Here is a 17,099-nt window from a genome sequence, read left to right on the forward strand (position 1 = left end):
TGTTTTGGACACCAACAGATCCTTTTGACGTTCTTTCTACATTCAATAAGAGGATGGCATATATGATGTTTTATCTATGTAAATTTCACCATGCACACTGTTTAAATAACAAAAGAAAAGGTCAGGTGTTTCTGACCTAACTGGAAGCTACCTGCTGACTTGATACCTTCCCCTTTGGTTTTAGGGGAAAGACTTGGCTGTCCTAGGTGACTACTCCTTGTTCTTTCCTGCAGCATCTTGTGATGCATGCAAGTTCCTTGCGTTTTGAGAAGAGAGACAACGTTGCCAAATAAAGGCTAAAGAGTATTGAGTAAGGCAGTCGCATCTGGATCACATACGCAAGGAGTTTTTTCTTTTAGAAATGGAATTCATTCATAGAATCAAAGTAGCGTATATAGAATGACACGAAACAGTGACCTAGTTAAAACATTAATTGTTGAGGGACAAACTCCAGGATAGGAAAGAGTATCACTTATATCATTGACTAATAAGAGAGTCTGGAACAGTCACGCATGATCAATGCTATAGCAAGATAAAAGAAAACAGCAAACCGACACTTAGACCTCCGACGAGAACACTATAACACAATCCAATTGCCAAAAGAGTCATGCTATGAATTTATAGTCCTTTTGACGCAGCGAGATATAGGGATAGGGAAATCGAATGATAACCCTACAAGTAACAATGTGGGAATCCACCAACAAACTGAAATCCATCAGAGAAATTGAGTAAACCTCAAATATATTGATTAAAAATAAGATGAATAAACTGACAAATACAATGTCATGAGTTGGCTTAAATAGAAAACAAAGAAACCCTAAAACAGTAGGAAACCCTATGTTCTAGCATATTCCTAAACTTACCTAACAAGAAAATAATAAAAATCATAGCTAAAATCATAATAACAAAATAATATCCTAATAGATAACTTATTCTTCCAAATATAAAATAAAACATTAAATTAGATACAAATCTTAACAGAATCATAATTGCTTCAAACTTCTTTAATCAATTAGAAAATCCCAACGATACGCCTTCCTTCTTTTCCTAGCGCCATAATTGACATTTAATTGGAATTTTCCTCTCTTGCATGATTTTCTTACAACTTTGATCTACTCCACTTTATTTTAATTAATTTTTCACACTTCGTCCAACATCACATTTGCACAGCCACAAGACATTGAAAGCACCTGGCAGAGAACACAATACACCAAGGAGAAAGAAAACATCCACTAAGCACACCATCTCTAGCCAACTCCAATAGCAATTGGTGATGAAAGAAGAGAAATATGCAAGGAACAACACAAAGAACAGACTAATCATGCAAACAGGCCAGGAAAGAAAATAAAATAAAAAAGCCCTCAAACACGCTGTATCATCTCAACACTAACAAAGAAACCTCCTATGAAAATGTAGTCCTTAAGATAGGTGGAGAATCAAAGATTAGCTAAGAGGAGAAAGAAGAAAACACCACGCAACGCAACAATAACAAAACTGGTCTAGCCATTTAACCTGAATACAAGGATCAAGCACCAGAGCATTCGCCAGATGCCAAGCCACGAATGCTCGAAGAACACATTAAGGAATGCTTCAAGAACACATTAAGGAAGGCTCCTAGGAGATTCCATGTAACACCCCGACTCCAAATTAAACCCCTTATTGAAATTATTTAAGGAAAATTACAAATTTACCCTTGAGATAGGGGTATTTTGGTCATTTTCTTACCCGGAGAGAGTTTGGGGCAGTGACTAGTATTTTTGGATAGGTCGTACTGAGATGAGTTCGTAAACACGTAGTGGGCTCGAATCGGAGTTGTAACGAGAGAGATATGGTCGAAAGAAACCCAGTGGCACAATCGTAATTATTTCGAAATGAGATTTTTATAAAAATCAGATTTTTCGCTCTCTCTCTCTCTCTCTCTCTCTCTCTCTCTCTCTCTCTCCCTGTGCGCAGAAACAGACCCCCTGTTATTGTTCACCGCGGTGGTTTTTGGGCCACCACTGTTGCATCCGGCCACCACTTGGGGTGGCACTGGTCCAAAAGAACCGGGCAACCTCCCTCTTCCCATCCCGACCAATTTCAGCCCCTGGAACCACCTGTGATAGCCGAAAAATGCAAAAATCCGACTGGTTTTAACCCAAAATTCAAGGAGCTCGATCTCTCTCCTCTGGCAACCAATTCAGACGAGTAAGGTATGGATTTTTACCTATTTTCCATGCTCTAGCTGATGGTTGGGTAGGATTGCATCGATTTTGAACATAGGTAACTCGATTTTTGAATTGGATTTCGGCCGATTTTGGGATCACGATTTCGGCCACTTCCAGTCAGTTTTTGGGGTAGGTCCAGGAACAAAAGTGGCTCCAAATAGGGTGTTATATCTAGGGTTGGAGTTTGGAGCCGTGATTTTGAGATTTTTCGACGATGCGTAATCACTTTGGGCACCCAGCGTTGCCGGCGCGTGGGCGAGGGTAGTGAAGTTACACTTTGTCTCAATGAGATCCTTAGGTTTTCATGAGTGCGTAGGATTTCGCGGATCTCAATTCGGATGTCGTTTGACTATCGAAAGGGATACCACCTATTGTGCGTTATCCGGGTTCGATAGATTGGGACCGTTGGATGGTCTTGAATTTAATATATGTTAATCTGGGTATTTCTAGGATCGTGTAGGAATTCACGGATCGTGATTCGGAGCCTCAAATGTTCTGATTTAATAATTTAAAGTTTATGTTTATATTAACCGTCAGATCGTGCGATCATGAGCGATCTGACCGTCCGATCTGGACTAAACTTGCAGGACGAGTGTCCTATACCTTATAGAACCCCTAGGAACCTTCGGATTGGAATTTGGAGGTCATGGGCCCCGTGGGCCAGTTTGACCAAGATTGGGTAGTTTGACCCTTGGTTGACAGTGAGCCTTCCGAGGTAGTCTTACCTTCCTAGGAGGATTATAATGACCGTAATGACAGGTCTTAAGCGTTGTTGAGCTATGTTGACTAGGTTGAGATTTTTAAAGTGTTTATTATCATTGTAGGAAACTTTTAGATATTATTTTAATAATGGAAATTATGAACTTTATGTTTATGTGAATGATCGTGGGTCTAGAAATAAGTCTAGATAAGTGAGAGTATGTCAGTTTGAAGTGCTATAAGCACTACCCTAAGTTGAAGTGCTATAAGCACTACCCTAAGTACCACCCTGTGAAAGTTAGGTCCCACGTGGCGTAGGTTATCCAGCGTGCGGACAGGCCCCATACGTGGCGTTGGTAGTATCGGCGTATGGGGAGATTACGTGACAATATGTTGAGGTCGCATGTGGCGTAGGTTATCCGGCATGTCGACAGACCCCATAAGTGGCGTTGGTTGTACCGGCGTATGGGGAGATATGTGATATGATGTTGAGGTCTCGCGTGACGTAGGTTATCCGGCGTTGAGACAGACCCCATACGTGGCGTTGGTTCTACCGGCGTATGGGGAGATATTGTGATAACATGGTGAGGTCGCATGTGACGTAGGTTATCCGGCGTGTCGACAGACCGCATACGTGGCGTTGGTTGTACCGGCGTATGGGGAGATATTGCGATATGATGTTCAGGTCTCACGTGGCGTAGGTTATCCTGCGTTGAGACAGGCCCCATACGTGGCGTTGGTTGTACCGGCGTATGGGGAGATATTGTGATAGTATGGTATGGTCGCACATGGCGTAGGTTATCCGGCGTGTTGACAGGCCCCATACGTGGCGTTGGTAGTACCGGCGTATGGGGAGATTATGTGAAATACAGAGAAATGAAATAAGATATTGCCTATGTGTGGAATTAGGTTTTATGGAAGAACTATGTGTGGCTTGATCCCTGAGTGAGGGTTAGTGAGGGTACCTAAGGTTATTAGGTGCAGCCGCGGACATAGATGTGATTGTGTTAGGAGGTTAAAACCTCGTATGTTGAAATTGGAAAAGTTAGATGATGTATGTTGAAATTTAGTAGTCATAATTTATATTTGAATTTATCGTTTGCCTTGTTTAAGGCATGAATTGATTTGCTAGCATGCTTGGTAGTTGAGAATTATTGGAAGGCCAAAGACCGTTTATGTGAATTGCATGAAATTATATTGTGCATGCTGCCAGTTGTGGATATTAAATGTGTTTTTATGCAGGTTGTAATTTTGGGAAATGTTCAATTTACAGGGGAGACTCTGCCGAAATTTCGGCAAAAAGTCTCGTACCCTTATTCCATTTTGGGAAAAAGGGTATAACTTTAGAAGTGGACCCGACATCGGGGTGATGTCGAGAATTTCCACAGGATTCGCCTCGGGTTTTGGGAAATTCGGGGCGGGTCCTTTCATTCCACTTGACCAATCTCCATAGGTTTGTTAGGACGGACACCAACATCACCCAAATTTGCAGTCCCAATTGCAGAGTAACTAGCCAAACCTGTAAAGATGGGTAAAAGTGAAGAAAACCTATAGAAAATCATGAGTTTCATTTGAACATCAACATAGATAAATAAAATCATGGCAAGGGAAGCTTAAGCATGCATCTATGAGTTCAACAACAAACTTTTTCCCATGAATCTTTTAAGCCAAGTGATGGTTGTACTATTTTCCTAGAACCTACTTCTAAGAAGATTGGAAGGAGGAGTTATTTTTGGTGCTTGCTTTCAACCCTATGATCGAATTCCACCAAAGTTGTTGAAGCTTGAATGACTCCTTCAAAAACTCTAACTTGAGAGGTTCTCCAAAAGTCACCAAAATAGGTAACCTCTAAGTCTCTTCACCAACTAGAGCTTGAGAAGAAGATGGTGAGTTTAGTGAGTGGATGATGCTAGTAATCCATCACTAAGATAGTATGAAAGTGTAGAGAGACTTTTGGAATACTGGAGCTTTCTTTCTCTCTCTTGATTTTCACTAATGACCCATAAGGCTTCAAAAAAATGATAGTCATCTTTTACTTGAGTCAACAAGTTGACTCTAGTAATCAAAAGCCCATATGAACGCCTATCTCTTGAAATTGGGCCTCTTGGGCTCAATTTTGTTTAAGTTGTCATACAACCCATAAAGCCCAATGAGCCTAGAATTCAAAATTCCCCGTTTAAAGCCTATTCCAACATTACGTGTCATTTAAATTAATTCCATAATTAATTTTGTCTTAACAAATTAACTAAGCTTAATCGATCTATTCAATTCATCATCTCCATAACGGTTTCTCAAATAACTCAAGTTTAACAGTGTGCGATCCAATAGGTTCTAATTAGCAAGGTCGTGGGCAATTTGAACTCTTTGTAATTGATTTGTGAATTAAAACCCCCATTTAATTCTCCATATTAGCTAGGATCATTAGTTCTTAGGGCTTCAACCATCCATGAGTGACACCTAGCAGTATGTCATGGATATCCAAGCTAAGTAGAATAAGTAGAGAACCTATTCAGTTGGAATTACAATGCAATACGGTCTTTCCCTATTACAATACTCTTAATCTCATTGCTAGGGCATGGTGCGTGTGAAACCCTAATGAGATTGTCAAGTCTTATATGATTTGTATTAGTATGACTAGAACATCTTTCTAGGTCATACCGAATACTCTGATATCAGATTTGCTTAATCATATTTTCCGAGCATTCTTATTCTTTACTGAAGGATACCGATTCCATGTTGTACACACACATGTCTACATGAGTTAATTAAGAACTCCAACAATGCTTGTACCACGTCCGTGATTAAGACATGTATTTATAGCATTATCAAAGATCCACAACCTTCCCATAAGACAACCATGGTGCCTCAGGACCAAGTACTAATTTGCATTATTGCAACTTGGAGTTTCTTGTTTCACATATAAGTAAAATTTCCATATAAGAAACTCTCGTTTGATAAGTGTCATTACAATAAGAAATGCTAGAGGTGAACATCGCTTGAAGTTTGAAATTAATTTCTGACACAATCATTCTGTCCAGCCTTGCTTCATATATAACAGATGAAGATATCCAAAAGGGCATCTTGTATCCATCTATTCACAGATAATATTCTCAGCTCCTCGCAGCATTAAGAGCTCGTCTGATTTTTATCAAAAATGGCATCGCAATTCTCAACTGCTGTAACAACTGAGAGGAGGGTGGGGCAACTGGTTGATTGTATTACCCGACTGTTTCTATTGTATATGGTGCAGTATCCGACATATAACAGTGGAGGTTGGAGCTGCTGTCCTTCGGGCAGCTGTTGCAGAAGAACTAGCCGAAGGACATTGTGATGTGGTTCCCAGAGAGCTCATGTACATGTCAAAAGTAAGAACTGATATTCAATCTTCCCTCCACAAAATACAAAAGCTCTTTTTAAAACACACAAAATGTCTAAGCGAATTTTGATTTAGAAAGCAAGCTCTACATGTTAGACTACTTTTGCAAAAGGTCTGAAGATGCCAAAGAGGACATATTTAGGTGAAGGCGTATGCATACAGAAAATGCTATTCTAATAAACATCTAGTCAAACAACCATAACCAAGAACCTTGAAAATTGCTTTGCTAGCTTTTGCTTATATTGCCAGAGTTTTAGAAGAAAAATTGTCATTTTCCTGAAATCTATTTTGGTTTTTATCTTCTTGTTGCAGGAGGAGAGTCTGGAATATGTGAGTCGCAGCATGTGGTTCCCAGTTTATAGCCCTCTTGTTCATGAAAAATGAGGCTTGGTTTTGTATTATCGTACGCAGTAGGCTGTCGTTGGAGGCTATATTTTTTTTGCAGCTCATATATCAATAGGTCTGCAGCTAAGCAACTTATTCTTGGTCTGTCTTTCTTGGATTCGTAGTTTACAAGCTCAGAGAAGTAGAAGGCAAAGAAGGGAACGGAAATAAGGCCCTCTTACTAAACTGAAAAGAAAGTAGAAGCCCATTTTTTTGAACAATGCATAATTACGTGACTAATATTAGTGCAATGTCTTTGTGTTAACTTTCTTTTACGTTAACTTAATAACAAAGCAAACTGCACCCAAAAAAAAAAAAAAAAGTTCAGGTGTTTCTGTCCTCACAGTAAGATGCCAGTTGACTTGACCTTCCCCTTTGGTTTTGGGCCGTAGGGTGACTACTGCTAGTTTCTATAAACGCCGAGAGAGTCTTGTGTAGGGCAGCCACATGTCAAATTACACTCGCAAAGAGTTAAGACCTACATTCAGAGGGTTTTGCCCTTATTTGAGTGTGCTACCGGTGAGGTGGTCCTATCTAAGATTTTTAACTATCAATGTACGTATTTCAAATCTATTGGGGATGAAAAGTAAGGGAGAAAAAGACAGAATTTTCGAAAGGTGGTGTGTATGTAAGATTTGTTTCTTATGAAGTAATTTGATCCATGTTTCTATAGGATATTATCATTTACATTATTAGTCAATTAGAGTAGTCAAAACCACCAATCTTTGCATGCGAAACTGCTGACTCTGCAACTGCCTCCACCAGAATTCTCCAACAACGGGGGCACTTGTGTCACCACGCCCCCATTCTTTTCCTTAAAAATCTTAAAAACAAAAATCCAAACAAATAACTCTCAAGCTAACCACACACGAGCCAAGAACACCAAGAAGTTCTTGCTCAATAGGAAAGAATACACTAAAAACAATACAAAGAAATAAACCTCTCACAAACACAAGGAACCAATAAAGAAGACTCAACCTTTGAAATGGCTTGATCTTCCATCGACATCTTGTGTAGCCAAAGAAGAGTTTATCTCCACCTTCATGGTGATGTTCTCTAGTGTTTCTCTCTTTGTGGAAGTATCTCTCACTTCTATTTTAGCCTCTCTGAGCAATGGTGCTCATGGCTCCAAATGGTGAGGCACAAATGCCCACTCTTCTTTTGCATGCACCATTTCTTCCTTTTATAAACCCATGCAGCTCTCCAAATGAGAGCAACCACATGCCAACGAAGCCACGTGATGGCCAGCCAAAGAAGGAAAAAATTCCTTCACCATTGCACCATGCATTGTCTCCCACCAAAGACATCATCATTCCATGCAATATTATTGGCCACCAACTTCAACAATTGCGGCTTCCCATTTTAATCTTCCTCTAACAGGTTGGCATATTGGTCATTAGAGTAGTCAAATTCACCAGTCTTTGCATGCGAAACTGCTTACTCTGCTCTGGTACCGCCTCCATCAAAACTCTCCAACAACGTGGGCACTTGCGTCACCACGCCCCATTATTTTCCTTGAAAATCTTAAAAACAAAAGAGTAGTCAAATTCACCACTGAAACTGCTTACTCTGCTCTGCAAAAGCCTCCACCAAAATTCTCCAACAACGTGGGCACTTGCGTCACCACGGCGCCATTTTTTTAATTGAAAATCTTAAAAACAAAAATCCAAACAAATATTGGTCCCTCTTTCACCACAATTTCCAATTACTTCTAAGAAAACATTAGAAGCTTCCTCCCTCCAGTGTATATAGGAACAAAAGAATCAATAATGTTCTTCTTCTTACAAAGGTTGCTGTGTCCTCCACCATGAAGAAATAAATTTGATTTCTTCTTACAAAGGTTCTTAGACACGTGGGTGCAATTTGGGCTAACAAAATTAATAAGGGCTGCTCAAAACACATCACAGCCATCAAATTTGAACCAATTTCAACACAAAATTCAAAGGATTTCCAAGAACATTTCACTATAAAAGAAAAGAAGGGTTCCTTCTGTTTAATACACATCTCAATTCTCACAGACCGTCCCGTTTCGAATATATCAATGGCAGAAGCAACAAAGAGGTAGCACTTTAGACTTCTTTATGCTTTGTTTCCTTGCCCGATTCCCAATCCCATTAATTGTTTTTGTTTCTATGAATTTGGTGTTTGTATTTTCTTAGGTATGCAGTTGTTACTGGAGCAAACAAAGGTATAGGATTGGAAACTGTAAGGCAGTTGGCCTCAAATGGGTTCACCGTAGTCTTAACTGCCCGAGATGAGAAGAGGGGTCTTGAAGCTGTTGAGAAACTCAAAGAGTCTGGCCTCTCAGGTCAAGTGGTTTTTCATCAACTTGATGTGGCTAACCCTGCTACTGTTGCTTCTTTGGCAGACTTCATCAAAACCCAGTTTGGGAAACTCGATATCTTGGTATGTATATGATCCTAGCGGCAAGTTTCTTGAAAAAGTTTATCTTGGTATGTATATGATCCTATCGGCAGGTTTGATAGAAGGAGATTAAATATGGAATATAGAAAATGAAATTGGAGAATAAAAATAGCAAACCAAGTAATAACTAGCTTAATAATATCATCATCAAGTTAATCTTTTTAATGATTAGAAGTCTTAGGCTTTTTGAAGAACAAAACAAGATTAACGTAACTACCAGTTGTGGAAGATTTTACTTTCAAATCTAACTCTATGTCTGCCACTCTGTTTTTGTTTCTCGGAATCTTTTCATATTTGATATGATCCCTTTCTGTACAATTTACAAGTACCCTAGAAAGATCAGTGGCTGGAATTAAGGGGTTGGCAAAGTAGCATAATTATTGTGCTTCTTTAAAGGCATTGGCCTTTATGGTTGGTATGGTTGTAAAAACAAAGAGATTGTCAGAGTATTCAGAGGATCTATCAACTTTCTTTTCATTTCATTTTCTATATAAAAAAAATCTGTTCTTTTCTTTGCTAAAAGAAAACAGAAAGTGAAACAGTTGGAATCTGCACAGGTGAACAATGCAGGGATTTATGGAAGCATATTAGACGGTGATGCTTTTAAAGCTGTTATAGCCTCTGGTGCCATGGTAAGTCTTTTGCATAATTTTTATCATATAAAAAACTAAAAGCTTCAATGTATGTGCCAAAGTGAGAATTTAAACTGATCTGTAACTGATCTGTGGTTTGGCAAACTTCAATGTACGTGCCAAAGTGAGAATTTAAACTGATCTGTAAGTGGTGGGCAATAAGCACCATAATAATAAGTTTGTTTTGGCTGATGCAGGAAAGAGGAGAAGTTGATTTGAGTAAACTAGTGACTGAAACTTATGAGTTTGCAGAAGAATGCTTGCAAATAAACTATTATGGTGCTAAAAGAACAGCTGAAGCACTTATCCCACTCCTCCAGTTATCTGACTCACCGAGAATTGTTAATGTTTCGTCTGGTGCGGGGAAGTTAAACAACATACCAAGCGATTGGGCTAAAGGAGTTTTTACTGATGCTGAAAACCTAACAGAAGAGAGAGTAGATGAGGTACTGACTGAGTTTCTAAAAGATTTCAAGGAGGGTTCACTTGAAAGTAAGGGCTGGCCTTCTTCTATGCCTGCCTATACAGTCTCAAAAGCAGCACTGAACGCATATACAAGGATTCTAGCAAAGAAGTACCTCAATTTTCGTATCAATTCGGTCTGCCCTGGCTTTGTCAAAACAGATATAAACTGCAATGTCGGCGTCTTGCCTGTCGAAGAAGGTGGTGCCAGGATTGTGAAGTTAGCATTGCTGCCCAATGATGGCCCTACTGGCTCCTTCTTTGTTCACAATGAAGTGTCAGATCTTTGATTGAAGATGATCCATTATGCAAATTTAATAGGAGTCACTTATTGGGCAACATCTCGTACTGTAATGTAATTTTAAGTATTTTGGTATGTATATTGATTGAAGGATCTAGTGCATTGTTTACATTTCTACCATCCATCTGTTAATGTGCAAAAATGGTAAACTGATTTAGTATGTAATTGCTGGTTTAGTGTTATACTTAGCTCATAGGCTAAGCTGTCTATAATAGTCAAAACGGTTTGTTAAGTCTCATAGGACTCGACTGGACAGGTGTCATAATCTTACTAATAGTGTAGTTGGATGGTTGAGATTGAAGCTAGGATTTGTCTAGCTCTCTCTCTCTCTCTCTTCTAACAGTAATATGAGCTGTGAGTGAAACAGCTCGATATACCCAACGAAATACAAAAAGTTTTACAGAGCATTTTATTTCCTTCACTCTCTTCTTCAATATACTCATTCCTCCATTTTTATCAAAAGCTTATTAAACACTAACATGGCCTCAGAGCCAGGTTGGGTCTGAATTTCTGGGCGTTGTGACTGTGAGGTTGGGTTCGAATCTGTGAGCAAAAGCTTGTTGTGTGATTCTTGAGCTCAAATCAGTAATCTAGACTAACATGTCTGGATCTGGAGGAGGAGAACTCAGGGCACCCATTTTTAATGGTGAAAATTTCGATTTCTGGCAAATCAAAATGAAAACCATCTTCCGTTCGCACGAGCTGTGGGATCAAGTGGAGAATGGGTACAAAACTCCGACGAAGGAGGCGGAGGAGCTCAAGGAGGCAGAGAGGAAGCTAATGCGTGAGAACTTGGTGAAGGGCACTAGAGCTCTGGGTATTATCCAAGGGGCTGTATCAGATCAAATTTTTCCACTAATTGCAACTCAGGAATCTGCAGGGACTGCGTGGGATATTCTGAAATAAGAATTTGTGGGTGATAAGCAGGTAAGATCTGTGAAACTTCAGGGTCTTAGGCGTGATTTTGAATATACTCGGATGAGTGATAATGAATCTTTGTCTGGATATATTGCTAAGTTGTTTGATCTGATCAACCAAATGAAGAGTTATGGTGAGGATCTAAGCAATCAACGAATTGTTCAGAAACTACTTATTAGTCTGCCTAAGTCCTATGATAGTATTGCAGCTGTGATAGAGAATACAAAGGATTTAGACATTATTGATGCTCAGGATGTTGTTGCTATTTTAAAAGGTTATGAGCAGAGGCTTGATAGGCATGGTGACAATAGTGCAGAGAAGGCTTTTGCTAGCTTCAACGTTGGATCAAGGAAACACGGTCTAATGGTCACACCAGTAAGTCTCAGAAGAATGCCAAACCACATTGGCAGCAATGGGGCAACAAGGGTGCTGGAGGTAATAAGTCTAATTCCTCTGTGAAAAATGAGATAGACAACACTGGAACTAAATGCAAATTTTGTGATAAATTGCACTATGGAGAGTGTTGGTTTAAGAACAAGGTCAAGTGTCACAAGTGTAACAAAATTGGGCATATTGCAAAATATTGTCATACAAACAAGGCTGTGCAGCAGGTGAACTTTGCTAATCAGGTTGAAGAAACCGGAAACTTATTCTTTGCTAATCATTCTGGAGAAGTAAAGAAGATGAGTGATGAATGGTACATAGATAGTGGATGTAGCAATCATATGACATCCGGGGAAGACTTGCTTGTAGACATTGTTAGAGAAGTGAAAGCAAAGGTTCAAGTGGGCAATGGAGTTTTAGTTGAAGTGGCAGGAAAAGGGACACTGATCATTGAAACAATGAAGGGTAAGAGGTATATAAAGGAAGTTATGCTTGTACCTAGTCTAGTTGAAAATTTGCTAAGTGTAGGACAGATGACAGAGCATGGCTATTTTCTTGTATTTGGAAATCACAGGGTTGACATCTTCGATGATAGTTCCTTAAGTAACATGGTGGTAAGTGTAAAGCAAAAGGGGAACAGGTGTTTTCCTTTAACTTTCAACACAATCAAGGAGATTGCCTTGAAAACAAGTGTGCAAGAATGCTCCAAGATATGGCACAAGAGGTTTGGGCACTTAAACTTTCGAAGCCTCAAGCTGCTGCAGAGCCAAGCAATGGTATTGGGGCTGCCTGAAATCCAAAACGGTGAAGTGTTGTGCCACGGTTGTGTATTTGGGAAGGGTCACAGGGAGCCATTTCCTAAGGAATCAAAGTGGAGAGCCAAGGAGCCTTTAGAACTGATTCATTCAGACTTGTGTGGTCCAATGCAAACAGCAAGCCTAGGTGGAAATAAATATTTTATCACATTCATAGATGATTTTTCAAGGATGTGCTGGGTTTATTTTTTGAGAAATAAGTCCGAGACATTCCATGTGTTCAAGAAATTCAAAGTAATGGTGGAGCTTCAATCCGGATACCATGTGAAGAGGTTGAGGACTGATCGGGGAGGAGAATACATCTCAGCTGATTTTCTTCAGTTTTGTGAAAATCTGGGAATAGAAAGGCAACTCACGGTAGCTTATTCTCCACAGCAAAATGGCGTTGCGGAGAGGAAAAACAGAACCATTGTAGAAATGGCAAAGTGCATGATTCATGCCAAGGAGCTTCCCTACACGCTTTGGTGTGAGGCAGTGAATACCTCTGTGTATTTACTTAATAGAAGTCCAACCCGAGCTTTGGAGAATACTACACCTTTTGAGAAGTTTAGTGGGAGAAAGCCTGGAGTTAAACATCTCAAGGTGTTTGGCTCAGTGTGTTACTCACTTATTCCTGGAAAGTTAAGGCATAAGCTAGAAGCAACAAGTGCCATAGGAGTTTTTATTGGTTATGGTACATGTGAGAAGGGATACAGAATATTGAATCCTGCAACTCAGAAGGTTTTGCTTTCAAGGGATGTGGTTTTTGATGAGCATGGCAAATGGGACTGGGAGCAACACAAAGTGAAAGAAATCTGCATTCCACTTCCTGCGGATGAACTGTCAGATATGAGAACAACTGAATCAGAAGAAGAACCTGCTTTCCAAGAACCTGAAATAGAAGAAGAACCTGCAGATGATCCCTCGGTTGATGACACACCTTTGAGGTACAGAAATCTGAGTGAGATCTATGCAAGTTGCCATTCATGCATAGTGGAGCCTGAGAACTTTGATGAAGCTGCACAAGATGAAGCTTGGAAGAAGGCAATGGAAAATGAGATGAACATGATTGAGAAGAATCAGACGTGGGAATTGGTAAATAGACCCTTCAACAAACCTATAATTGGAGTAAAATGGGTGTACAAGACTAAGTTGAACTTGGATGGTTCGGTTCAAAAGCATAAAGCTAGACTAGTTGCAAAGGGCTATGCACAAAAGCCCGGAATAGATTATAATGAAACCTTTGCACCAGTGGCAAGGTTGGATACTATACGAACTCTCATTGCCTTGGCTGCAAAGAATAGTTGGAAAATGTATCAATTAGATGTGAAATCAGCTTTTCTGAATGGAGTGCTTCAAGAGGAGGTGTATGTAGAGCAGCCCGATGGTTTTATTGTGCAAGGAGAAGAGGATAAAATGTATAAATTGCACAAAGCCTTGTATGGCTTGAAACAGGCTCCTAGAGCCTACTATGGAGAAATAGACTCTTATCTCGTGCAACGTGGTTTTAAAAGGAGCACAAGTAAGGCAACATTATATGTTAAAGGCAGGGGAACCTCGGATCTGGTCATAGTATCTATCTATGTGGATGATATAGTTTATACAGGGAATTCTCAAGAGCTAATGCAAGATTTCAAGACTGATATGATGCAGAGGTATGAGATGACAGATTTGGGTTTGCTACATCACTTTCTAGGAATGGGAATTATCCAAAGTGAAGACTACATTTTCATACACCAGAAGAAATATGCTTCCACACTTTTGAAAAGGTTTGGTCTGCAGGATTGTAAACCGGTTGGTATTCCTCTTGTACCAGCTGACAAATTGAAGAGAGATGATGAAAGTGGAGCTTCAAATGAAGCTGAATACAGAAAACTAGTGGGAAGTCTACTCTACCTCACTGCAACTAGACCGGATATAATGTATGCTGCATGTCTGTTGGCTAGATTTATGCATTCGCCCACAAATAAACATTATGGAACTGCCAAAAGGGTACTAAGGTATGTTCAGGGTACACTTGACTTTGGTTTGGAATATAAGAAAGGAGAAGGATCGGTTTTGGTAGGCTTCTGTGACAGTGACTGGTCTGGATCAGAAGATGATATGAAGAGTACATCGGGATATGCTTTTACATTCGGTAGTGGAGTATTCTCTTGGGCATCTGTGAAGCAACAATGTGTTGCTCTATCCACAGCTGAAGCAGAATATGTGAGTGCATCAGAGGCAACTGCACAAGCTACTTGGTTACGGTTTGTGTTAGAAGATTTTGGTGAAATGCAGACTGTGGCAACACCCCTAAACTGTGATAACACCTCAACCATTGCTATCACCAAGAATCCGATCTTTCATCAGAAAACCAAACACATAAACCGGAGGTATCACTACATCAAAGAAGCTCTACAACAGGGTGTAATCAACTTGATTTATTGTCCTTCAAAGGAGCAAGTAGCTGACATCTTCACTAAGGCTTTGGCAAGAGAACAATTCTCTTATCTCAGAGAATTGCTTGGGGTGAAATCAGTTCACAATTTGAAGGGGAGTATTAATGTGCAAAAATGGTAAACTGATTTAGTATGTAATTGCTGGTTTAGTGTTATACTTAGCTTATAGGCTAAGCTATCTATAATAGTCAAAACGGTTTGTTAAGTCTCATAGGACTTGACTGGACAGGTGTCATAATCTTACTAATAGTGTAGTTGGATGGTTGAGATTGAAGCTAGGATTTGTCTAGCTCTCTCTCTCTCTCTCTCTTCTAACATTAATATGAGCTGTGAGTGAAACAGTTCGATATACCCAACGAAATACAAAAAGTTTTACAGAGCATTTTATTTCTATGTGATTTATTATCGATTGTATATCAATAACATTTCGATATATTTTATTTAAATAAAAAATAATTGTAGAGAAGATTTGATTATTCAATATTATCCAACGTAAGTTGTAATAGCACACTCTCAAAGAGTCCAGAGGAGTCTCACCCTTCTTTAATATTTTTTCCTATCAAAAGGTGAAAGTTGTCACAAGTAAATTAATATCCATGTTTCTACTAGGATATTATTAGTAAATTAGAAATTTTCTGCGCAAGTTGAAAGTCTTGCATGCGAAACTGCCACCACCAAAATTCTTCAACAACGTGAGCACTTGTGTCACCACGCCCCCATTATTTATCTGAATATTGTGGGAGCAAATTTTCCCACGAGAATATTCGCCTAATATTCCTTCGTCTTCTCGGCCTCTCTTTCTCCCTGCAAAGTTTAGTAGGAATTTAGGCGTACCTCAACCCTTGTGTGTGGCTATGCTTTTATAGTGGTCTCGGAGGCTAGGGTTTCAGAGGAATAATTCCGTAGATGGAAGGGAATTATTCCTCCCCTTTTTGGAATTGATTTGATTAATTAGGGATTTGATTTATTAGGGTAAATCAAATCCCTAATTGTGGTAGGCATCAAATCAAATCCCGATTCAATTAGGTAACTCCTCATTTAATTGGGGATCGTGGTAATTAACCAAATCAATTCTCAACCTAATTAGGTAACGTTCAATTTAATTGGATAATTCCCAATTAAATTGAGTAACTCCCAATTAGGTTGATCAATTCCCAATTTGGTCAAATAATCCCCAAATGGTAGGAATTATTTGACCTAGGGTTTGATTTAATTAGGTTCCCACAAATGCCCCCCAGCTTCTACATGGCACTTGGTGACATGTAGGAGATGTAAATTATCCGTTGGGCTGTCCAGCTGTAACTGGGCTTCTTTCATGGACTTGGGCTCCCGCGTAGAGGAGGTGTTTGACTTGCCAATTTTATGAACTCCCAAGTTGGAAAGAGTTTGTGATTCTTTGTATGCGATTGACGATGTAGACATCAAGATGCTCTACCCCGACTCACCCCCTATGGAAAGGGGAATTGAAGAGCAGGTAACCGGAGAGGATGAAGCAGAGGTGGACGCAGTAGACGAGATGATGGCAGATGTCATGATTCAGGCAAATGTCATGATTCAGGCAGATGGAGTTGCTGAAGGCGTAGCTAGTCAGGTGGATGCCGAAGAAGCTGCAACTTAAAGGTCTTCTGCTGGCGTCTCCAAGTAGACGAAGACTCTTTTTTGTTTCTTTTCAGCTTTTGTAGTTTGCTTTTTTGTTTAGAATAACTGGTCTTATTTGACCATCTTCTTTTTGTTGAACTTGGTCGGTTGGTCTGTTTGTTATAGAAATTTCAGTTACATTTTCCAACTTCAATTTGCATATTTGACTTGTGAACTGCTTGAGTAACCAGCCTATGTTTTGATTGCACGTCCTCCTTTAGAGATTTGTGAGTACCAGAGTCCCCTTTGAAGGACTCCGAGCATGCACTGCATATCCCGTAGGATGATTCCCCTTAGGAAGTTGGCGAGCACCGGGTCCCCCTTGAGAGACTTTGGGTGTGTTCTGCACATCCCGTAGAATGATTTCCCTTAGGAAGTTGGCGAGCACCAGGGTCCCCCTTGAAAGACTCCGGGTGTGTTCTGCACATCCCATAGAATG

At 39.8% G+C, this 17,099-nt stretch overlaps 1 protein-coding gene across 1 annotated transcript; it reads left to right on the plus strand.

Annotated features, from left to right (window-relative positions):
- Positions 1 to 8,586: 8,586 nt before the first annotated feature.
- Positions 8,587 to 10,906, plus strand: LOC117617480 ((+)-neomenthol dehydrogenase-like). The gene is made up of 4 exons (XM_034346863.1): positions 8,587 to 8,727; positions 8,826 to 9,072; positions 9,648 to 9,722; positions 9,920 to 10,906. The coding sequence occupies exons 1-4, from the start codon at positions 8,708 to 8,710 to the stop codon at positions 10,472 to 10,474; spliced, it is 897 nt and encodes a 298-aa protein (XP_034202754.1). The 5' UTR covers positions 8,587 to 8,707; the 3' UTR covers positions 10,475 to 10,906.
- Positions 10,907 to 17,099: the final 6,193 nt, after the last annotated feature.

The sequence above is a fragment of the Prunus dulcis genome, chromosome 2, assembly GCF_902201215.1.
Source record: "Prunus dulcis chromosome 2, ALMONDv2, whole genome shotgun sequence".
Taxonomy (NCBI): Eukaryota; Viridiplantae; Streptophyta; class Magnoliopsida; order Rosales; family Rosaceae; genus Prunus; species Prunus dulcis.